This window comes from Triturus cristatus, chromosome 9 (genome assembly GCF_964204655.1).
Source record: "Triturus cristatus chromosome 9, aTriCri1.1, whole genome shotgun sequence".
NCBI lineage: Eukaryota > Metazoa > Chordata > Amphibia > Caudata > Salamandridae > Triturus > Triturus cristatus.
Window position 1 is genome coordinate 374,631,329 of NC_140592.1, and position 25,223 is coordinate 374,656,551.

At 44.5% G+C, this 25,223-nt stretch overlaps 1 protein-coding gene across 5 annotated transcripts in view; it reads right to left on the minus strand.

Moving 5' to 3' along the window:
- The window catches only part of LOC146797977 (adenosine deaminase domain-containing protein 2-like), a 427,814-nt gene that overhangs the window by 286,680 nt on the left and 115,911 nt on the right, over positions 1 to 25,223 (minus strand). For 3 of the 5 annotated variants that reach the window (XM_085627831.1, XM_085627830.1, XM_085627829.1), the window contains exons 3-4: positions 18,043 to 18,204; positions 1,669 to 1,820 (exon numbers count right to left, since the gene is read on the minus strand). In XM_085627831.1, coding sequence (XP_085483957.1) covers positions 1,669 to 1,820; positions 18,043 to 18,204 — 314 coding nt within the window. The remainder of the gene's footprint in view (positions 1 to 1,668; positions 1,821 to 18,042; positions 18,205 to 25,223) is intronic. The other 2 variants (XM_085627833.1, XM_085627832.1) reach the window with 1 other exon arrangement.

The following is a 25,223-nucleotide window of genomic DNA, read 5'->3' on the forward strand; positions in this document are numbered from 1 at the left end:
TAATGTCTTATATTTAATGCTAAAAGCATTTGGCAACTGATGCCAACTTCAGTGACCGCCAATATAGGATCAAAAAAATATAATTCCTGGTGTTTTCATGTAATCCTTGACTGCAACTCCAGAGATCTCCCATAAGAAAACAGTGGTCTGTGCTACAGTTTTCAATCAATGATCTGTATCAATGAGCAAAAACTCTGCTTTACAGGCATCTAATGTTAACCGCTCGCATTCGTCCACCTTCACTATTGTCAACACATCTTCATTATAACCTTTGGAAAGATGGTACTCCATGGGGTGTCTGCGTAGTTTTGGAAATGAACCCTTGGCTACTTTGTAAATGATGTGGTGGCTGGGCCTATATATTAAAGAAGAGAGATTACTGGAGCCCTGTAGAACCCCTCATTCAACCAATCTCTACCAACTTCTGCTTCACTACTAATGACTGGACAGGAATGTTCTAACTATAATAGAGACCTCTCCACAACCCACACTACTCTGCTCGGTCTTAACAGATTAGGGTCATCAAGTGTGTCAAAGGTTGCAGAGATTAACACTTAGTGTCTAATCTTGGCAGTTCCATTAGCATCAGAATCACCAAATCAAAGGCTGAAGTCTACAAGTGCAACTCACTATTGGCTTGAGAAAGGGGCAAGCTCACATCCTGTGTACTGATTCATAAATGGATGACAGAGAAAACATATATCAGATTCAACCCAGTTGATGTTCACCCAAGAGAAAGATTCAAAGCTCAAAATGTATTTTACAATGGAGTTAAGATTAGTTCATGGTTGATGAATAGAGTATGATGTCATATGTGCAAATTAACGAGGACTATGGAATGTGAAAAGAATTCCATTGTCCTAACACTTTACACACTAGAAAAGTCACTGGCTCAACTGACAAGGCAAAAAGACTAGGAGATGGGGGGGCATCCCTGTCTATCACTTCCAGCAAGCGTGATTATGTGCCACATTATCCATCAGTGAGTGCCTTTGCCAGCAAGCATGTTTGAAGGAGGGAGATCAACAGCAGGTAATATGTACAAAGTCCCACCCATTTTAACACTTCAAACATAAAAGTCCACTTAATAGAATGAAAAGCCATTTTGTATGAAGATACACTACTACTGTGGTGATTTCAGGGTTAATCTAAGGTAGATCTATTAAAGATAGGAGTCAACAAGAAACACATGCTCCACTACATTTACACAGCTTCAACACAGATCACCAAGATTTTCATAGTGGTAAGTGCTGCATGGATATATCATCCTTATAAATCTTCTAGAGGTGTGGAACAAGGAGATCAAAGAAAGATTTAAGAGGTGCAACGGAAAAGCCATATACCACAGTTGGTGAAAGACTTGTTTGATATTCAGAGCAGCCCTCACCCCAGTCTTGGACAGGCAGGCCCTTGGTCCTAAAAGTCAAGGTGGGCACCAACCACTGCAAGAAGGTGGGAATGCATGTAGATGATATCATCGGGCAAAGTCCATTTCTTTAAAGGCACCAAAAAAAAAAAAAAAAACTCACCTGTATACAACATTACTAAATTCATGTATACAAAGACTGGACAAGGAATGCCACTCAGGAGAAGAATAAGGAAGTTAAGCAGAAAAATGTGAGGTTTGCAAACAATACTAAGAAAAATTATATTTCATCAGTCACACTTACTGTTTGCTTCCTCTGATTCCAACATCTGTCGCAGCTTGAAGAGAGCAAGACGTGCTGCTCGGCTTTTGGCTTCCCTCTTGTTGGATCCGGACCCTTTTGGGAATGTTTTGTCATCCACCACTGCTTCTACGGTGAAATCAAGGGAGGGCTCTGCGACATGTCAGAAGTGAAGTGAATAGGAGGAAAATGTCTTGCTAGCCCATTTATTTTATGAACTCCAAGTGTAAAACATCAAATTAAAACAGTTACTTGTAATATGAATACTCCACCACATGAATCTTCAATACAGTCCCCAACACTAAATCGTCCTGGCCAGGTGAAGGATCTTGGGAGCATGCCTGCAATCATTTTATATTCCCATCAGATAGAATAGTGATTTTTTCCATTTTAAAATGTCAAATTAAATCATGACTCAATACTGTAAAACTGGAATACATCTTTTTTAAAGAACAAAGGAAAGTGAAGAAAATTGAGTAAACAGGCAGCAGCTTCAATAAAGCGCAGTAAAGCAGATGGCAACTTCAAGACAGTCATTAGCCCCAATGCAATGTAATGCACTGTACGTAGTTATCTCAATTCGTTCAAACAAAACTGCAAGATCCTCCTTATGTCAGCCTTGTTTCTGACTTCTCTTGGGATTCCGAAGATAAACAACTCGCATCAAAAGTGAGCAATATTGCTTTGTCGATCATAGGATCATTAATGGTTTGAAGACTTAATAGACCAGCAAGACCAGTTCTATTTAGAAGGAGAGAAAAAACAGGTTAACGCTATTACAGGTTGGATGAATCAATGACACTGGTTAAGCAAAGAGACTTGATTGAGATGGATATATGCCCTGAAGCCCACGTCCAGACAGAAATGCCAGGGAAAAGTGTATGGACCTCCAATGTTGCTGCTCTGCAAAAGTCAGAGAGAGGCATTAATCAAAGCTGCACCAACTGTTATTCTCCTTTCAAAGTTGGTCTGTGTTCTGTAAGAAAGGAGACTGTTTAACTATCTCTCTGCTGCACAAGACTGATACTGGACTGATATTGGAATAACAAGGCATGGTCAGGTACGGTCAGAATAATGAGAAAATTCAAGATCACTTTCAGAAGAAAAGAAAGTTCCGACTTCTCATGAACGCGGTTTTAAAGAGAGACATTGGACCATATGTACAAAGCGTATGCGAATCACAAAAACATAATTTTCCTATGTATGAAAGCAGCGTCAATTTATTTTTTTTGCAAATCATTTTTGAAAATCAAACTAGCGAGTCTGGTTTAACAAATCTGTAATAGCGACTCACTAGCCTTATGTTAAACTAATTTGCAAATTGCGATTAGTCGCAAATGCCCATTTTGCACATGCAATTTACCACCAGATTGGGAAAGGTGATAACTATGGGCAACTATAAAATCAGCCCCAGAATGTATGTGTGGCTTCAACAAAGGTAGATTTATATGTGATGGGAAGAATGGGTATACTGGCTAGTTTGTAAAGGGGATGAGTTTCAGAATGTACTAACTTTTCCAACAAACAAAGTAAGAAGTTCATGCAAAGTACGGGCTAAGTAGGGTTGTAATATTGGACGTCATAGCGGATTTAAAGCCCAAGCTTGAGAGTAATACTCTCCAAAGTAATTAAATCCCACCTATGTGCAGGTTTTATATCCTTTGCACCTATTAGCCTCTGGTAGTTAACAAGGAGTCATAGCTGGAGTTGATGAGGTTTCACAGAGTGCACGATCTTAAACTTTTCGTGCATTCCTGGATGCACTGTAAATGCGCATAATCATTTATTTTCCTGGTAATGCACAGGAAATACAAAATATACAAATATAATTTTATAGGATAGGCAATTTTCCACACGTGATTGGCTGTACATATGGTATACATGCGCCTATCTGCCCACCATCTGACGGAGTATTTATTTTGCAATTGCAAAAATACGGACTCTAAACATACAAGTGGTGTGTGAAGCCAAAACGTGATTACCGAAGTGGTATCCGATTTGCAGAACACTCAAGATTTTTACATTTTTGGACATATTGGTATTTACACAAGGCTACAAAGAGGAGATTTTGAGGCTAGTCATTTGAGAATTTTTTTGTTAAAGTAACTGTACTTATTCATGACACTTTATTTGAGTACAGTTTGTTTATAGGTCACTTGCTGTTGTAGGAGACTGTGCCTATGTCCTACGCATCCTAAATAAGAACTCCTGATCTGTCCCCTTCTACACAAAGTGTCAATACAATCCTGGCCACAGAAGAAAAAGTTATAATTGAACGTACCTTTGCCCTTCTAAAATGTCGATTTTGATGTCTACATAAGTGTGGCAGTGCCCTCCTATATTCACCAGAAACCTGCTGCTAAAAATAGCAATTGTGCAATTCTGCACAATATAGAAACAAGAAGTAAGGATGTCAGACTAGGAGGATGAAGAGATGCCAGCACTTCATCCACATGAGCCAAGAGCAGCAAAAGGGCGAGAAGATGCCAACATAAAAAATTATTTTCCTACGTAAGTTTTAAAGTCAAATATTTAACATGTAATAAACAGAATAATGCTTTGCAGTTGGTAAACCAGAATATTCCTTTATTTTCAGGTATGGTAATGTATGCTAGGTAAGTAAACATTAACATTTCATAATGTTTCTAATTTAAAACAAAAGCTATATAATTTGTGTAGTACAAAAAACAATTTATTTTGCAACAATTCTTCACGGCTTGCGTTTGCCTCGAGTAGATATTGTAGCTGCTACATTTCACCAATTCCACTGCGACTTCTGCTTCCACGAAAATTCATACTATCTGTGGCAGTAATACTACAGACACTGGATTGATCATCACTTTTGGCCACCCCTACTTGTGTGCACCTTGCAATTTGTGTTGCCACAGCATTAGTTATTTGAAAGAGGCCTTTGACATCTCCACTGTAGTGCTCCATTTCAACTTGTAAACCCACAGCGCGGCTTGACAATGTGGATGTGGCATGTGCCAGGTGATTTATTGACTGACTTAAGCCTATCCATATGAGCAGAGTTATGGCGTTCTGTATGCCTTTGACTAAAGTTATCCTGATGTAATTCCAAACAAACTCTTCACTGCATCAGTCAAATGATCAGGTTTCTCATTCATGTATATCTTGTTTTCAGCAAGAGTATCTGCAACGTTTTGTAAGCCTGATGTATTGTTTTCATCCATGGTCATCACTTTTTGATTGACCAGTTGTATTAGTTTTTGTTGCAGGAACTAAACCTTCAGCATCGATTCTTTCAATCCACTGAAGAGTTGCACATTTTCAGCACTATTCACATTATCCAGATCTTGTTGGGACTGTGTGTTGACAACACAGTGAGTGCAAGCTCCAAATCTTCCCTGCAGTTGTCTAATCCTCACTAAAGGTTCATGCGTAACACCCTGTGTGTCTCTTTGAACACCACCTTCAAGTGTCTGTGTATGCTGTGCAACTCGGGGATTTATAGTTGCTGCATGGGAGCAGTATCATGGCTGTCAATATCAATAATATCAAGTTGCATTTGAGATTCATCATGGCCCTCTCCTTCTGAAACATCACTTCCTTGATTAGGGATTGAGGTTTCAAAATAGAGTAACAATTCTTGTATATCTAGTTAACTATGGTGTCAAATGTTTAAATTTGTTGGCACAAAAGTTTTTGAACGTCATTTTTAAAAAAAAAGTTAAATCTACCATTACACTGAATTTAGATGTTCAGATGGACTGAATACATTTACTATTTAGAGACATAAGAACTTTAAAGGTTGACTAATGGAATAAGTGTTTTGCCCAAGCCTTAATAAAAGGTTTGGATAGCAATGTAATAGTACACTTACCTTGAGAGGTTCTTGGAATGTCAGATGCATCACTAAATTCACAAATAGATTCAGACTCCAGAGTACTTCGCACGAGTACTACTATTGCAGCTGGTGGAGGGATGGGGGGGTGTAGGGGCTCTTCCATTTGCTCTTGTCTCACTTAGGCGGCTTGCCACATTCTCTTTTGACCTCAATCTGAGATCAAACCATATCCTTTGTATTTCTTCAGAGGATATCTGTGTCACTGCAATGGAGCTACTCATTTCTCCTGCATTGATGGCCAGTTTTGTGAGTCAGGCACTGTAAGTGATGATCTGCCAAACACTGTCATTATACCCAACACACTCCTCGGTCAAATTTCAAGTTCTTTTTCAGAAAATTTAAGTTCTTTTTACGGCTTCAGCCTCCTTCTCTGTGCCCTATCCAGACATTTATTTTTTTTATTTTTGAAGGGTGGCAAAAAGACAGGCACATTGCTGTTGGATACTGATCACAATCCCCAGCATAAATACTCTCCAGTTTTCAACTGAGCAACACTTCCCGGTGATGTCATCAGTCAATGCCAAAAACAACATTCACTATTTGCGAACTGATTTACAGTTTAGAGAATCACAAAACGTGATTACCTAAATAGCGTACTGAAGAAATAACGATAAAAAATAAAAAAAATGCATGTACTATTTGCACATACCAAATAACTATTCCAGAAATGCGCTTCACTAAAAGAAAAAAAAAAGCAATTTGGAAATCCCTATTTGAATGCTTTAAATATCTGGGCCCGTGTATTTTTATTTTTTTTTCTAAACGGAGCACGAAGTTCAGTTACCCATAAAGCTACCCATAAAGTGTTTCAGAGTAGCCTGGTAATTTGAACAACTTCTTGTTTGGTCTCTCCACAACTTGGAAGAGATCAGGGAACTACAATTGCTGAGGCAGCTTTTGCACTATTAGTATGTTCCCGATTCCTCAGTGCCTCAGTTTTATTAAGACTAAGATCTTTAGATCTGTGCAGGGAAAGGGTTATTAGGAAGCAGATACATTTTCATGTTCAGCTGATCAAGAGCACTGCCCTTCTTCATAGGTTTGTCATACCTGAATGCACAGTCTTGGCACTTGCTGCTATGCATAGTGGTAAAGAGATCCATCACCTGCACCTCCAGTTGTCTTTGTGCAGGACCTCATTATTCACAATCAACATGTGGTTCTTTTGAGACACTCTGCTTAGAGCGTCTGCTTCGACGTTGTTAACTTACAGAAGTCAGACTCCTATGATCTTGAGCTTCTTGCTTAGCCAGCACTAGATGGTCTCCCCTTCCAGAGATATGAATATCAACCTTTTCATCTTGTTTGCTCTGTTTGTCCTCTCAGTTTCTTGAGAATTGTTTCCAGGTGTCTTCCAAACATTTCGCTAAAGGATTCATTTTCAGGTGAACATTTAGAAACGAATATGCAAACTAAGGGTCCAAGCAACAATGATTGGCATTTGGATATTATATTTTGTTAAGCGTTTCAGATTTTGGCTGGATAAAAGTCTGTATCTTGTTCAAAGGAAGCACTTTTCTTTTGATTGTCTGGATGGCCCCCAGATACTGAATGACTGGCACAGACAATGGGGAAGATTTTGGGTGGTGTTAAGCCCCACATTATAGAATAGAATCATCTGAAAGGGGATTACTGTAAGCCAATCATTCGATATGCAGACATATCTTTTCAGCCTTCAATCAGATTTCAATGCCATGCATTTGAAAAGATTTGTGGTTCAGACTGTACACAGAAGGACCATGTTTTAGCAATGGTCTTTTCCAACAAGGAATAGGAGAAATCTGTGATGCTTCCATAAACTTTACAATCAGATTGTAAAAGTGTGAATCCTGCAGACTGCTGGGACACATCTAGTTTCTTGATGGTACTGGGAAGATTGCGGACATTTTGATTTTTTGGTTTGATCTATTTGTTTTGCCGTTCTGGCACAAAGAAACTGGTTCCACCATCTCTTTTCCAGTAAGCTACTGACTTATTGTTCGGTGCAGCTGTGGTGGAAGGACTTTTCAGTGGAATGGCAAAAGAAGGTGCCTTGAACAGTAAGGTAAAGCCAATTGGCAGAATTTTCAGCAACTGAGTATTTGCCCTATTTTGCACCGCTGTATGGTGCAACTGGAGATGCTTCCTCCCGAAGTGGTCGACAGGAGATGAAAAACAAAGGTAACAGTATTGTCCAGTGGCATGGAGATTGTCTGCTTTTGCTATTGTGGGCCGGACTATTCAGTGATTATGACTATCAATGGTGACCTCCTGAGACAGAACTAGCTGTTCTATTCTGTAATGCACAAAAGCAACTAAAAAAGTGCAAATAGATTTTGTCCTTTTTTGGCAAGACTTTACAAAAGATGGTCCATTGGTTGTTTAAAAGTTCAAACCAATGATCACTAAAGAGGTAGGGTGTCTCTGTAGATTGATGGGAGTGGGACTTTATTGTGGGGGAGGTAGGAGGGAGCAAGTTAAGGCAGTTAGAAGTGGGTCCGAGATTCTATGTCAGGACCGGAGGCGAGGATTATGCTTCAACTTCCTTTGCTCTAATGAATAGCAGCCATACAAACAAGCATTGGCATAGCCAATTGGTCTCGCCTTTGGGACATTATAAGTGTTTAGCCATGTAACACTTGATGTTGTTGCACCAAGGATACTGTGATGGATAACTAAACACTTATAAGGTCCCAAAGGCGAGACCTATTAGCTATGCCAATGCTTGTTTTATGATTCTGAAACTACTGCAAATTGGCTACCCGTTAGTATGCATGTGCCCAAGCATGATGGCCAGATATCTGGTTGAATGGTTTTATGGTTCAAGAAAAAAACATTCCAAGATGCATGCGTGGACATGGTCAGCCATCTTGGAACTGTTTTTCCCATAAATAGCAAAAACAAAAAAAAACATTGCCAATAGGTCTGCACTATGCTTTTACAAAAGAAGGCTATTGGCTTTCCCAATGCAGACTTGTTTACAGCGGTCGAACCTAGGGCCCTCAAGTAGCAAGATATTCCCATTTTAAGGCACTCGCATCACTAATCGTAAGGAGGTATGCTTACATCAGTTTACATTCAGTAACCCTTTTTAGAACTTCAAAAAGCTGTCCCTTTACTGTGGCCAGGAAATTCAATGTTGAATATCATGGTGTTAGCTTTGTTATGGTTGCTTTCTAATGTTTTTGAAACACTAGTTCACGAACAGTGTAATTAAAAGTGCCTTTCAAAGTGTCTCAGTGTTGATGCGTGAATTATAATCGTTCATGTTACAGTGTTGCGATTGCCATCAGTGATTGCAATCAGTATGCTTGCTAATACTGCTGTACCATTCCAACATTCTTGCTTCTGCAATGCTACTGTGTGGAGTTGTGATTTCACTTTCTGAATTTGCCATTGTTTGTTACTTTTAACCTTGGCTATGACTCAACTGATCACATCAACCAGGACATTTAACAATGCTTAGGCCAACATGTTTCTCGACCTTTAGTTACTCCTTTTATTTTTAACCTCCTGGGAAGGGGAAGTCTACTTGTCCCAGCACAAAAAGCCAAAACTGGCTTAAGTTGTCATACTGGATTTAGTCTGGCACATGGGAGGAATTCATTTAGGGAGTCTGCCAGACCGAATATTCATTAGAAACCAATGGAGGGAAAAGACCGGTGTCAAGGTAATTCACTGTTGCTACAAAATTCCGCCAACAAAATTCAGATGTTTTATAATTTAATTATGAAGGTGCTTGTCCAGAGCAATCGCAAACTGCTAAACCTAAAGCCTCCTACCCACATAGGTAATACCTTTTAATAACTTTATTATACAGTGATTGCTGCTAGAGTTTTGTAGTTAAGTAGCTCATACGTCGCCAAAATCAGGATACTCGTTTTATGGTTTCAGACTGATTAAAGTAAGATAGGTCTGAATTTAGTCCGGTGACCTGAAAGCTGCATAATTACAATATCTTCAAATAATAAATACTATTTATTATTTTCCCCACATCATTTTAATCTTTGGGCTCAAAAGGTAGGTACACTGCACGGCTCTATTTGGCTCGTGCAACGTGGCCCGTTCTGAGATGAGCATCCACAATTCAAAGGTGAAAGGAGAGGCAGTGGATGCATTTCATTCTCAGTGGTGAACACATGGCTAAATAGCACATATGGAGTGAAGAGCCAATTTAAGTTAGAAGTGTGTGTTCCATGTGTGGACATTATTAGAAAAATACAAATAAGAGGCAAAATGTATCCAAAAAAAAGGACATGAATCACATAGACCATATAGCATTTAATATTTTTGGAATGCATATTACACACCCCAGATCCAGAGATACTGGTAGGTCTTTAGGCATCAAAGCTAGGTCAAATTATTTAAAACACAAAGTAATTGGTACAGCAAAACGCAATTTGGGCCACAACCCCGCATTGCTTCTTCACAAACCACCCCCTGAAGCGCATACATCAATCTCAGTAATCAAATTAGAAAGATTAAAAAAAGGCCACAATGGCCAAGAAAATAAGAAAACGTGTTACAAAAAAAAAGGTAGGCCTTTAAATGAGAGCCTGGTCAATGTATAAACTTCATGTGCGACGTAAGCCTCTCGGATTCCACTTCCCAGCATGATTCACTTCCCATCACAGCCAATGAGTGCAATCACATTTCACAGCTTCAGTGTTCGACCAAGCCTTTTTCCCCACCAGGATTGGACTCAGGCCAATACCATCTGCTTGAAATCAATCCATTAAACTCACCAACTGCTTGTACAGAGAGCAGATCTCAGCAGCATACTTGCTAACAAGCTACTGCATCACTGCATCCCTCACATACTACGTGGGCTAAGAAAGCAGATGTGGTCGTCACCAGAGATGGCAGGCTTTCTTTTGGAGGGTTAAGGGTGGCTGGAGGCTTTAATTAAAGGTTTATGTTATCTCGGCTAAGTATGTTTAGTAGTATTAAAAAAACTTTAACATAGGCTAAACTGAAAGACTGTAGGTCCATCCCGTCTAGCAAGTGGCTGTAAGGAGGATGGCTGACATCTAAACTTCGCCTACGAACTTTTACAAGGTCTCACACTGCAAACTTAGAAAAGGTCCCAAAGTTTATCAACGTAATAGGATTTATATAGCGCTTACTACCACTGACGAGGAATTGAAGCGCTTTACAGCCAATAGAACAACTCCAAAACTAAAAGGTGGTTACTGTCTGTTATTGCGATCAATCATGTGCTCTCAAACAAAACTGCATGCATTTACTCCAAGTACAAAAATCTGCCTGAAGTAAAGTGAGCAAAGTCGATGTGCTACAGAATTCTGCCACTAAAGGTTATTTTTTTGCAGACTTCTCATGCAAGGCCTACTTTTGAATAATTTTACCATGCAATCTTTGAAAAGGTTTCTTCAAAACGTAACTTTGTTAAGTACGAGCGTAGCGCCTCGGCACACCTCCGTGACCAGCTTCCTCATCTAGCAAGAGCACAGCCGATACTCACAGTCTGGTTCCAGCCTCACGGGAGCCTTGGAGGGAGGAAAACAGACCGGCTCCTTGCACACAATCTGGGATGCCAAGGTCACGGGATAACCAGAGCAGGTTATCGGTGTCAGACGAGAGCTACCATGCAGGGCCCTTTCCTATCTCTGTGCTGCTTCTTTAACCTCTTCGCTGTGGCGCAAATTCCGCCGCAGCGCTCCCGCAGTGCTGACATTCCGATCGCGGGCGTGGTCATGACGTCTCCCGGCCGTCGTCCGCACACGCCCATCGTGACTCATGACGGCCGGGAGACGTCATGAGCACCGAAGAGGTTAACCTAAAAATAGGTACAGTGCCCTCAAAATGTCGAACCTGTCCGTCCCTCTTGAAACCCCAAGTAGATCAAAATGACACACAATGAGGCCGTTCTTCCATTGCATGCTACCAGGCAAGAGCAATGTGAGGTTTCTGCACAGCTACAGAATCCATCAAGCCGTCATTATCAATGAAAGGAGGAAAAGCCTGCATCACCCACTCGTTCTTAATGCAGCACTTAAAAGCACAATCCATAATGGAGCCAGCGCCATTATTTCATTTGTCAGTGGTCAGAAGACCAGGGCACTGATGGAGTGGGAGAACATAAAAGGGCGCAAAGGCTCTCGTACATTTACTCTGGGTGGATTCCAAACCACAGCCATTACAGTTTGTAATTCAGCAGCAACACGCTTGGAACAAAGTGCAGCAATACAAGTGTATGTTCACAGTCTTTTAGCACAACGCACCCAGTTTTTGGTAAAGAGTGGCAGAACACTGAATAACACGGGAAGCCGTAGAGAGTTAAAGTAGTGCACTGCCGGCAGTTAGAAGAGGTCTCAGTCAGAGCAGCAGGGAGAGAGTGAAAGCGAACACGCTATAAACAGCGCGCGCGACAATCGGCGAGGTGAGCCCGCGAGTGGCGCGCAGGCATGCTTGGGAGAGCAGTCTGCTCATTTTCAAGCACTGCACTTGTGGCGCGCAGCTGCGCGCTACCGCAAGGTGGATGCCGCCACAAGCATGAGTGTGTGCTTGAAAATTAGCAGATCGACTGCTAAAGGCCCTCCTATGCAGCGCATGCGCGCTGCATAGGTGAGACCTGAAAATGCATCAAACTACTATTCCCATGAACCCTAGGGAAAAAATGGTCCTTTATCCAATAGGCAACATAGTCCAACAACAGCCAATCAGGAACAGTCAGCCTCCAAACAGTCCTATCTCTCCCCTTCTTTTTTCTTTGCTTCTTGCAGCCAAAGTTAAGTCACCCTTTCGTTTCCTTGTACAATGTACTGTTATTTGCTGTGAATGTACTGTATTTTTCCCCTGTGTTATGGTGTTGGTTTATAACATGTTCGCATCCGTGCCTTTTGCAGATTCACAGTGGAACGCTTACCGCTCCATTCGCAGTTGGTTATTGGTGCTGCTCCCACGCAGTTCAGTTCTCCGCCCACTAGGTGGCGCCCTTGTTGGTGTGGCATACAGCTCTGATGCGCATCTTTCAATTCCCTGTCAAAAAATGGGATTGAGGTCGCATGCTGGTAACCTGGCGCATTCCTTGCCCGAAGAGTGACACCCCGACTCCGGGGTCTGTAGAACGGTGTAGAAACCAGTTTTTGTGCAGCACGACGTCCTGCACGCCAGGGTCTGTATTGTGTGTGCCGCAGCATGCTACGCTTGGAGAGCAGGTAACACCAATGCTTTAAATGGGCCGGTACTGAGTACCAGCACTTTTTTATTTTGATTGTGAGAGTACCGGCACCTTAAGAGAAATGTAATACTTAATTGGAGAGTACCGGCACTTCTCAGAAACAAGCAGGTACTCTGCTACAGTGTACCTACACTTCTATTTTTCCACTTCCAGCACTGGGTAACACCCAATATTTGCTGCCCTTACTTGGGCACGAGGCCCTTTGAAAAAAGAGTTTTGCCCCCCCATGTAAAGTTACCTGCCTCACTCTGCAAGACACCTTGGGTAGCATAATGCCTGTTAAGGCTTTCCGTATTTGGGGACACGAATTCCCAGGCTTATTATTCCCTAAGAAATTGGTACTGGCAAGGGGGTCGGGGAGTCCCATGGTTCAGACACAAAGCAGTGCGGCCCTGCTGCCGACCAAAAAGTATGTTGGCTGCCCCCTAGCCCTTCTATAGCAGCTCAGCATGTATACACCTGTACAGGGCATTCTATATCTTTCCAGACACTGCAGCCTCTTCAGCTAGTGATAGTCATATACACTGGTTGTGCCTATCCACTGCGCATTGTACCCTGCCATAGAGGTCTCAGGAGAGTTTCAGGGGAAATAGGACCCCTAAGCGTTCCTTCCATTGGATGATGATTTCTATGAGGTTGTGGATGCCTCTATCCATAGAGTGGTCGCAGAGGTTGGTTAGCAAGTTTCGCACATTAGCCTCAGAGTCCACGCCCAGCAGCCCCTCCCCCTCCCGCTGACCCTCCCCAACCATATGGGCCAGATACAGTTCTGGCTAAACGCCGCAGGCAGGAATGGGGGGGGGGGGGTGATCTGGATGCCTTTGAGCAACTTAAAAGTGCTTTCCGCATCACGCCCCATCAGCACTTACCTTCCCGAGACCTTTCTGGGCCTCCATCAGACCCTGTGTCTCCTGACCCAGATGATGATGATAATCCTAATGGGGACACGGACGATGAGACTCGCCCCTCCAGGCCATGGTTACCTTCCGTCGTCCCCCCCCCCCCCCCCCCCCAAACATCCCGGACCACACAGACTCAGATGGGATGTCAGAAATGCTAGACCCTAATGAAATCATTCACCCCAGGTCGGAGTGGGCCCCATCTGCCAAAGTGGCACGCTATGTAGCGGCACGCATCCACAAACCGCTGAAAAAGGAGGCCCGTAGCCACATTCGGTTGGAACGTCCCTGTCCCTCCGTGGAAGGGAAGGTGACCCTTACTCCTGAGGTGGACACAGGATGGCCACCTTTCTCACCAAGTTTATGAAGGACCCTAAGAAGGGGATAGATATTATGGGCTGGATGGGGGGCTCTGAGGGGGTAGAGAGGGTTATTCTGGCAGCCTTATTGCATATGGGAGGGACTTGGATGCAGCTAATCTCCTACATGGATGGTGGGTTCCTCTATATCAATGTATTGATATGTTTTGCGCTATGCTGGGGGAGGTGGGCGGCGGGTGGTGGTAGGGTAGAAGGTGGTGGACGATTCGATGTGACATGCTTATTGTGTTTTATGTTGGAAATAAAAATAAAAATAATTAAAAATAAATAAAAAAGGTGATAGATAGGTCCTGGAGGGTGGATGCAATCAGCCCCTTGACTAAGATTTTAGACATGGTCGAGGATGCCAAGAGTTCGGGCACGATCATCTCCCATGAGGTGCTCTCTGGTTGGGCGCAGCGCGACATATTTTTGGGTAACACAAATTGCGTGTTATCTTCAGAGTGCTACCGCTCTTTCTAATAAAGGTTTACCCAAAACTGGGGGACCTAGCAGTTTCCGAAAAGGGTGAGGTGGCATGGGGGGCCTCTTCAGGGAGCCCTTCACTAAAGAATTGGACAAGTTTATGAACACCGTCACCTCACTTGACAAAGCAAACTGTTCCCTCAGACAGCAATTCATCTTCCCAATACTCTTCACAAGGGCGAGGCTCCTATCGGGATCCATCCAGATTTGCAAATTTCTACTCTACGAGAGGCCAGCGTTTCAGAGGTAAAGGGAGAGGCGCCAACGCTACTTCCACTGCCAGCGAGTGTAACCCCCTTCTTCTCTTCAAAAGGTAGGGGGCCGACTGGGGAATTTTTCTCAAGTTTGGTGGTCCATAACATCAAATACCTGGGTGTCGCAAACAATTAAGGGCTTCCAAATAGAGTTTTACATCTCTCCAGACAGGATTATCACCCACACCTGATTAAGTTTTCCTTTGCAGTATGCAGCCCTAGTGTTCGCGGCGGCCCTCTTGCCAAAAAGAGCTATTCAGCCCGTGGTTTATCACACAGGCGGCTTCATCAGCAATCAGTTTCTGGTCAACAAAGCCAACGGTGGCAAGCAGCCAGTCATAAACCTGCACAAGTTCAACAATTGGCAGGAGCACCGCCTCTTCAAAATGGAGGACACCCGCCTCCTACGGGACGTCCTACTCCCTCTAGACTGGATAGTCCATTTAGATCTAAAAGACACGTACCGGATGATTCAAATTTTTGCTCCTCACAGAAGATTCTTCCAATTCATAGGGTGCCATGTCTCCCTTCGGCAAATCACCCGCCTAGTGTGCCTCCTTTCTTCCTCAATACAAGCAATCTTTCTGAGGCCTTTACATTATTGGGCCCTTCAGCTCCAAAAGGCGAAACACCTGCGCAAATACCTTACTCACAAAAGGTCTCGCTCTAAGCGCAGGAGGACATAACATGGTGGCTGTTCCATAAGATGCATGGAATGGGAGAGCCATTTTCAACTCTGCTCCCAACTTGATCAGAGTCAGATTGGGGTGTCAGGTGTGGAAATTTTTCCACTGGGGGTTTGGGGTCACCTCAAGAACTACATATCAACCGTTTAGAACTTTTCGCAGGGGTCCTTTGCGGTCCAGTGCTGGACCTAGGACAGGATCCATTCCTGCATCCTCCTGAAGATGGACAATATATCAGCAGTCAGGTACATCAACCACTTAGGGGGCACACGCTCCAAGACGCTCTCCGATCTGGCGACCAGCTTTTGGCAGTACTGTCTGGATCATCAGATTTGAGTCAACGATGAATACCTCCCGGGGAGGGAGAACCAGGTGGCAGACAGGCACTCCCGTCACCATTGGCCCGCCAGTCTCTGGAAGCTCCACCCGGAGGTTTTTGCCACAATACAGACAGCATGGGGTCCTCTTTCACTGGACTTGTTCGCATCCCGACTGGATCATCAGTTGCCCTGGTTTTTAAGTTGGAGGCCGGACACTCTGGCAGTAGTTACAGATTTGTTTCTCCAGGACTGGAGTCTAGAGAAGGGCTATGTATTTCCTCAATATGCCAAAATCACTCATCCATTGGCCAAGATCCAGTGACAGAGAGCAGAGGTGGTGATGATCACACCCATTTGGAAGTCTCAAGTATAGTTTCCAGTTCTTCTGGAACTTTCTTGGGATTTAACAATCCATCTCCCCGTTTCTATCCCTTCTCCTCCGTACAGCTCTAATGCCACATCTGATGGTCCTGGAGGCGTCTTTGTTCATGGAGGATTACATGGGACGATGGTCCGTCCTGGGCCTTTTGTCAAAAGCTGAGGAACTCCTGTCAAAAGCCTGGGCTGACAGCACAGTTGAGAGCTATTGATCGGCTTGGTCGCGATGGACCAGTGGGTGCGTGTGACGGAGTCTTAATACTGTGGTCTCACATGTAGTGCAAGTGCTAAATTGTCTGGCTTCTCTGGCATTGGAAGGTTTGGGTTATTTCTCAAATGATACCATCCGTTCGGCCATTTCGACTGGGCACCTTCCTCTGGACGGCTCTCCAATCGGGAAAACTTTTGTGTGTGCATATTGCTCCAGGGCATCAGTCCATTTCCCCAGAAACACGGTTCTCGGCCCCATGGGCCGTAAATCACTTCCTTCATCTGTTTCTCTCCTGGAAACCAAACAGATTACTATCTCGGAAAGAACTATTGGGCGAAACAGGCTATGCCTCTTTGCCTGATATATTTTAGATGGGTCTCCGATGTCCGGGCATTGAACTCATTGGGTAGAAAATTTTCTCTCTCAGTAGTATCTTTTACTGTCAGTAGTAGAACAAAATGTCATATCAGGGTTATCTCTTACCCAGCTTTTCCCGAGTTCCCTAAACTGTGTGTTGTTCAATACCTGAAGGCTTATGAGGAGACATCAGAAGAATTCCGTCCCCCTGGGAAACGTCAGCTTCGGATTGCCCTCAAGAAGCCCCACAGAGCAGTCTCATCTCCTATCGCCTGATGGTTGCGATGGGTCATGCAGGAGGCCTGCACAGATCTGAAGTGTCTTGGGGCGCACTCTGCCTGTGGGTCGGGGGCCTCGAAGGCTTTTAATATGGATGCCCGACTGGAGGACATCATGAATGCAACAGACTGGTCCTCAGACTCCAGTTTCAAGAGATTTTACTTCAAGTCAGTCTTGGATATGGCTCATTTAGTGGTGAGCAAGCTTTAAACTAGCATAATCCACGCCTCCTGGCCTGACTGAATGAAAAATGTCCTAGCTATCATAACGGAGTGTTCCAATTTTATAAAGGACTCGGAGGCGAGGATTATCCCACCCTGGGGACGTCATCCGGTTTTCCCTCCCTGTGACCAGTAAGTACTAACAGCCTGTCTTCATTGAATGTATTGAAATGATAATGTACTGAGAGTTTGAGTCTATTGGTTTGCTCCTATTATACGTTTCATTGATGCAGTTGATGTACATAACTTGAAATTGATGCTTTTGTACTGGCCTATGGTATTGCTGTGCATACGTTCAGCTGGTGTTGGTCCAGTCATTAAATGGCTCTCTTTCGTCTTAGCGATGGAGTCAAGTAAACAAGACGCACAATTCTAGAGCATCGGACTGGTTCGTGCGACAAAAGAGGAAGGGGAGAGATAGGAGGAGTATGTTTGGAAGCAGACTGTTCCAGATTGGCTGTTACATTATGTTGCCTATTGGATAATGGGACTTTTTTTTCCCTACATTCTCAAGGGTTCACGGGAATAATAGTTTGTTTGATGTGTTTTATATGGCTGTTCTTCTATAGAGATAAGGAGGTGATAGCATAATCCCTGCCACAGAGTCCTTAATAGAATTTAAACATTCCGTTACAACAGCTAGGACATTAATTCTCCAGAGATTCAGGTAGCATCTAAAAGACATGTGGAAGGGGACTGATCCACAGTCCATAAAATACTGCTGCATACAATCCTCGTGCACATCAGTTGTGCCAGCAGAAACCCAGCAAAAGGGGAGGTTCTATTGAACAAATGCTGTATCCTTACTTTAATTCCTATTTGCATACTCAACTAACTCTTTACTTGGCCATCACCTGCTTGAGCTTTGTCTTCTTACCTTGAGCGCTACATTCCACGAACTGGAGTCCGACGCCCTTGGCCCGAGCATATTTGTACAACAAGTTGACTGGTTCACTCTCCAACATGTCCCAATTATTCTGCAACACTTCCAGGCCTGTTTTGGAGTTATCAGCATGTAATGTTGAGTCTACAGCTGGCTCTGTTCAGGTTAGAGGCAAGAAACATAGAACCAGTTATATTACAAACGCAGGACGTTTTTCTCTAATAACACTTTTGATACCTTTAGGACAAGAGGGCTCCAATTAAGAGTTCTCTACAATGGGTCAAGTACTTATTGCACCGGGTAAATACTGAAACCAAGGTGAACGTTAATTCCTACATGCAGTAAATACCTCTTATGACGATTGGTGAGCTGAAAAAACATCATAACATGCAGAAATCCATGCTTATCACACCCAATTCAACATGTATAGGTATTTACTGGCCATTTTACTCTTACAAATATATTTCAGCTGCTAAAATTTACCAAGGCAATATTACAGGGGTACAAGAATGACCACAAAATTCAAATCATGAATTATTGCAATTTTGCACAATTTAATGGCCCATTTGCTTTCATGGATCAAAATCTCAAGTGCTGGTCTCTTCTGTACAATAACATATCTGCAAGAACACCGATGCGGGGAACGCAGGAGACTCCTGGCACATATTTAGTAAACAACCATTACGTTACATAGGTTAAACTTTTTTTTTTTTTTTTTAAACACTGACCACCATAACAATTTCATCGTCAAATGGGAGACTACTATTTGTAGGTCTTTTTGATAGCACTACAGCTCAAATGACCTATTACAAAGAGTTCTTTCCTCCATCTATTGTCCATGTTTAACCAGCCTCATTCAGCCATTGGCTTAAGGATTTGCTGATCACTTCTCAGCTCATCCCAGTGGAGTATTCATCTCTCATATAATGCATTTGGCTGTCTTGGTGTATCATTCTGACTCCCCTTGAGCACTTGGAATATACTGCACAAGAGAGAGAAGTTACTTACCTTTGGTAACGCCTTTTCTGGTAGAGACATGATCTATATGCAGATTCCTTACCTCTGAATTTCCCAGGCATCAGACTGCGTGCCGTTAGGGTGTGTCAGTCGGCTCCGCGTGACATCGGCAGAGTCGTCTGCGCCGTTGTGACATATGCATCACCTATATAGGCACCACCTCTGCGAACTGACGTCAGTTACATTTCACGACTTTCCACGCCAGAAGCATGAAGCCATGAGAAGCATGGACACTGGTGTGTTTCTGAACAACTAGGGCCCTGAAAGGGATCAGCCCTGACCTTAGACACCTGTCCACAGTGAGGGAAAGATGGGTAGGTTGGTAAGGAATCTGAAGCTAGATCATGTCTCTACAAGATGAGGCATTACCGAAGGTAACTTGTCCATCAGAAAGAGACATCTAGCCACAGATTCCTTACCTCCGAATAGATATCCAAGCAATACCATCCCCGGAGGAGGGACTGCGGACAATTTTAGAACACTAAGTCCTGCAGGACAGAGCACCCAAAAAGGCCGTCCCTGCAGACTGGACCATCCAGGCAGTAGTACTTGGTAAACGTGTGCAGGGATGCCCACATTGCTGCCTGGCAAATGTCGAGGACTGGAACTCCACATTGCAATGCCATAGTAGCAGCCTTAGCTCTGGTGGAATGTGCCCTTAAGCCTTCAGGAGGCTGTTTTCTGGCTAAAGCGTAGCAGATTTTGATGCAGAGGACAACCGATCGAGAGATGGTCCTTCTGCAATGCACAACCTTTCTTCGTTCCCCATGAAGAGTTGGTCATCCACTCAGACCTCTTTAGTGCTATCAAGGTAGAACGACAACGCTCTTTTTGGGTCCAGATGGGGGAGTTGCTCTTCTTTAGAGGGGAACGGAGAAAATGGGCAAGGTGACAGATTGCCCCGCATGGAATGGTGTTACCACTTTCAGGAGGAAAGAGGCCCTAGTGCGAAGCACCAATTTACCAGAGAATATGGTCAGATAAGGAGGCTTGGAAAACAGACTGCAAATTGCTCACCCTCCTGGCAGAAGTCATTGCCACTAAAAATCCTGTTTTGATGGCAAGCAGCCGGAGGGGGCAGTTGTGCAGAGGTTTGAATGGAGCACACATCAGGAAGGTAAGAACCAAATTAAGGTGCCACTGAGGCATTATGAAAGGAGAAGGTGGGAACATATCTACAAAGCCTTTGAGAAATCTATTTACAATAGGAGATTTAAATAATGATGGTTGGTCTGGCAGCCTCAAAAAGGCAGTAAAGGTCAAAAGGTACCCTTTGAGAGTGCCCAGTACAGAGCAAGAGTCAAAATGAAAAGCAAAATTTGGAAGAGGGGAGCAGAAAGAGCATCAATAGACCTTTCTGTGCAATATTCTAAAATTGGTTTCACCGGCAGGCGTACATGGTCTTGGTGGAGGTCCACCTGCCCGCCCAAATTTGTTTTTGCAAACTTCGGGAAAAAGGTTGAATGCTATAAACTGCCGCTGGTCAATCTCCATGCAAGAAGGTGTAGAGTTGACAGGTTCAGGTGGAGGACCCTCCCATGCGACTGAAGATCCTTCCGAAGGGGCAGCCTCATCGGAGGAACATTGTTCAATTGCAGACACTCGTGATACCAGACTCTTCATGCCAGTCCAGCGCCACAAGAAGGACTTGGGCCCGGTCACTTCCGATTCTTGAGCACTCTGGACAGGAGTGGTATGGACGGAAAGGCGCATAGGAGGTCTGAGCGCCACAAGATGAAGAGTGTCTCCGTGCAAGAGACCCCTTGGAAACTCCATCCCATAAACTGCCGACGTTGCGCGTTCTGGCGGAGGTCAACAAATCTAACCAAGGCAATCCCCAATGTGGAAAAAGACCTTGCGCCACCTTTGGATGTAGACTCTAGTTGTGATCAGCTAGGCATCGACAGCCACCCAGGCGTTCAGAGAACCTGCCAGGTGTTGAACCACCAGGAATATGTCCTGCTGTTCCAGCCATGTCCAGTGATGCAGGGGCCTCGAAACAGACTCTTGACCCCACCATGAACGGTTTGTTGCAGTACCATAAAGTGGTGGTGCGGTCCGTGAACTTTACCTGGATTAAAGGAAGAAAGGCTTACAATGCCAAACAAATCACTTGGATCTCCAGCAAGTTGTTGTGAAGTCTGAATTCCACCAGAGACAAGCATCCTCTGATCTCCACCTCTCCCTGATAGCCACCCCATCCCAGGAGTGACGCATCTGTCACTACTGTGTGGTCTGGTTGGGGAAGGGAGAGGGATCTGCCTCTGACCCAATCGTGTCAGACCTCTGGTTGCCTGGCCCACGGGGTCCAAATGAGCCGCAAAGAGGTTGCTGACCTTGCGCAGTCTTGAGGCTGGCATGGCTGAAAGCCCCTTCCGTTACCACGAAAGGGGCGAAAGTCAGATGGGGAAGTGCTGCCATAGAGCGTCTCAAGGACTTGGCCGCAGTCCAGGATTTCTTATAGCGCTCCAGCGCCATGTCTGCCTCGTCTACAAAGAGACAGGTGCCATCAAAGGGCATGTCCATGAGACAGTCCAGGAACTCCCTTGAAAAGCCAGACGTTCTCAACCAGGCGTAGCGTCGACAACCACAGTCCAAAAAAAATAATCGCTCTGCCCAACAAGTTGGTTGAGTCGAGACCACAACGAATGGCAAACTTTGCTGCATCTCTCTAGTCTGATACGGCTTGGGAGAGGATTGCCAGGGCCTCCTCTGGGTTCCTGTGACAGCACTTGCGCAACCGTTTCCCACAGGGAGTGGGAATAACGGCCCAATAGGAATGTGGTGTTCATCAACCGCAATGCAAGGGTGAGGGAAGAAAAAAAGTTTCTTACCCCAACAGTCCAGCCTCTTGGATACCCTGTCCGGGGGTGCGGCAGGGAACACACCGTGGGAGGTAGAGGCTTGGACCACCAAGCTCTCGAGTATAGGTGAAGAAATTTTGGTCGCCCAGTGCAGGGTTATGGAGGCGGGCGATTGTCCTAATCGCAGGCGTCCCTGTGCTGCGCTTGGACCAGGTTCCTAGTAAGACATTAGTTAAGGCCTCCTTGAAGGGCAGCAAGGGTTTCGAGGAGACAACACCTGGCAGCAGGACCTCTGTCAAGATATTAGTCTTGACTACCATGGAAGGGAGCAGAAGGTCTAGGACCTCAGCTGTTTTTCACACCACCATAGCGTATGATGCTTCCTCCTCCACAGCAATGATAGGGGGAGAAAACAGACCAGAATCTGAAGAGGTAGCCAGTCCGCTGGCCTCATCTAATTCCTTGTACCAGTTCATGTCATAATGAGGCTGGTTTGTAAATGGTCCCGCTACCCCTCCCAATCTTCCTCCAAGTCTACCCTTCATAATAAGGCTGAGAAACAGACCTAGGACCTAAGGGTTCTGTGGGTACTGGTAGCTGCATCGGTAGGCACCGATTCAAGTCTTCGGGGATGAAAATGGGGCTGGCGACATCGGTGTCGGTGCCAGGAAAGGTCGCAATGGCACAACTGGCATCGTTCCGGATCCATGGGGATGGAGTGAGGGTTGGGGGGTGGGGAAGGAGTAGTCATCGATGCAGTGGCCGCTGGTGCGGAACCCAATAGAGCCCCCTCTAAGGCCTGAAGACGGACGAGCAGGGCCAGGCCATCCAAATCAGACGCACATTGCGTCATAATTCTTTGAGCTGGGTGGGTGTGACTCTGGCTCCCGGGAAGGCAGGGAAGTGCAAAGCCAACCCAGGGACAGGTTTAAAGAAACAAGGCCTAGAATGCCAAGACTCCTCTATTGTGTCGGCCAACAGATGAGGAGAAGTCAAAGCACGGTTCGACTTATGTTTTTTGTGCTTCTTACCGGACCAACTCGACTACTTCAGGTAGAAGGACGAAAACTTGGGACTCCCGGAGCAGTCCTCAGGCCTTCCTCTCGACTGGGACCGTGAATGAGACCTCTGAGAAGAACAACGTGGTTCAGAGCTCCGTGCCGCAAGCAACTTTAGCGAACCACTCCCTCAAAGCTTTCGGAGCCATGGCCCAGCAGTCGGAGCACGAGTTTGTGTCGTGGTAGCGTTCCAGGCACCAGAGACAAACTAGGTGTGGGTCTGTCACCAACATGGCACAGTGACAAGCGTCACACAGTTTGAACCCGGAAGTCTTCTTGGACAGGAGGAAAAACCCACACATCAAAAAAGGTGGGGGGGGCAGGGCGGCGACAAAATGTCGTAAAAAGCCCGTCAAAAAGTGACAGAGGGTAGCTCTTCACGATCTGCGCTGGCTGGCACGGAAAGAAAAGAGTGGACGTCAACGTGCTGAGGTGGTGTTATACAGGTGATGCAGATGTCACAACAGCACCGACGGACACCACCTACCAGCACACAGGGGTATGTACTACTTGAAGAAAAAATAAATCCAGATCCAGTCTGATGTCTGGGAATTTCAAAGATAAGGAATATGCGGCTGGATTTCTCTATCAGATAAAGAACGTTTAATACCAGTATGCTGTGCCATTAGTTTTTATTCCAGTAAAAGCATAGCAAGTGGAACATCTCTAGGAATCTCCATTGCAATAGCCATGAGCAGAACGTTGTGCATTATACTCCTGGGATAATGTGATCCAAAGCTATCAAGTCTTTTCAAAACATCGTTCGTCTGGTCTCTGAAAAGAAAGCTTTTCACAGAGTGTTACAGAGACATGTACAGGGCGCTAGTAAAGCTGTGAAGTTTGCAGTACTAACCAGTGTGCCTGAAGATGCAAAATATGTTCCTTAAGGTCTCAATCTGCTTGCTTCCATTGATCTGAGTAGTGATGAATGAGGATGAAGGGCGTCTTACATACAGTTGATAGGACTTCATAATCTTGAGGAGGATTACATTTGGGTAAGACTGTGTCCTGATCAGATACTAGTTTTCTTGCGTTGACAATTACTAAGGCTCAAGATAAGAAAACCTTTGTGGATGGCCTCAGTAGCCCTGACACCAGATTGAAATAGGACTAGGAGCTTTAGGCTGCAGAGATTCAAATATTATGAACATTAAAACTGAATTATCCGGAGGCTTTGCTCATCACTCCACGGTGTGCAGGAATGCCGTTCACAGGAATGATGTCCAAGTGAGTAGAATCTGGTCATGCTAAAGACTACCTTTGTCAATGTAATAGTGTAGTGGTTCTCAGGTGCTTTGTTTTAATCTATAGGCAGAAAGTCAGCATTCAGGTGTAAGATCACCATATGGGATGAGGTTCAGTCCTCTTGTCTGATCTTCCTTGGGGTTGATAAGCCCTCAGGTGTGGGATGGCCTGACTCAGATGCCGCTCTGGTAGACTGCCACTGAAGACTAAGAAGTGGCACTTGATCTTGAAAGGGAGATAGATGTAAGACTGCAACTTATGACCACAGGCCCTATGTTATCCTTGGTTTTGCTGCTGGATGTGGTACCTCACTGAAATGATTCACCATATTGAGCGCGGACTTAACATTAAAATATGAAACTGTCCTCATCCATATTAAATAGAGACGGTGCAGGTCCAGCTGTGATCCGGTTTGCCCTGCCATCTCAGCAGCACGGAGCACATTGTCAACCATCTGTAACTCTCACTCCTCCCTCGTCTGCTCCACTGTCTTCATGTAGTGGGCCCACCTCTGCTCTAGCTTCCCCTGCCACTCTCCAGATTGCGGGGTAGAGCTCTGCCTGATCTTGCTAGGTTGTGAAAGAAGGCTCTACACATGCCATGCTTTTACGTAAGGCCAAGATTTTTCCAAGCGAGTGCCCCTCCCAACTTAAGTTTCCTAAAAGGCTTTTATCCACAAATGACACTGAGAACATGTTCTTTGTCAGCAGACCAACAATATGAAACACAGTTAATCATTGAAGGAATTTTTTCCACGGGAGGGGGTGCATGTGTCAGAGGCAGCAAGGTGACAATGTGAATTGTTGATTGGTGCCTCAGAAAACCGAGAAATCCAGAAACCTCTTAAAACGCTGCTGGAAGAATTTAAGCAACGCTGTTTGTTTAGGAGTGCTTGATCCATGGTGTAGAAAAATGAACTCTCTGAAATTAACACTGCATTTCAATCCTAACTTTAAGCAGCATAAGTAGAGTAAAGGCTACCTAACCACATTTATTGATTTGTTATTTCAATTACACTGAAGAACTAAATAGTCTTTTTGAACCAAGTTTG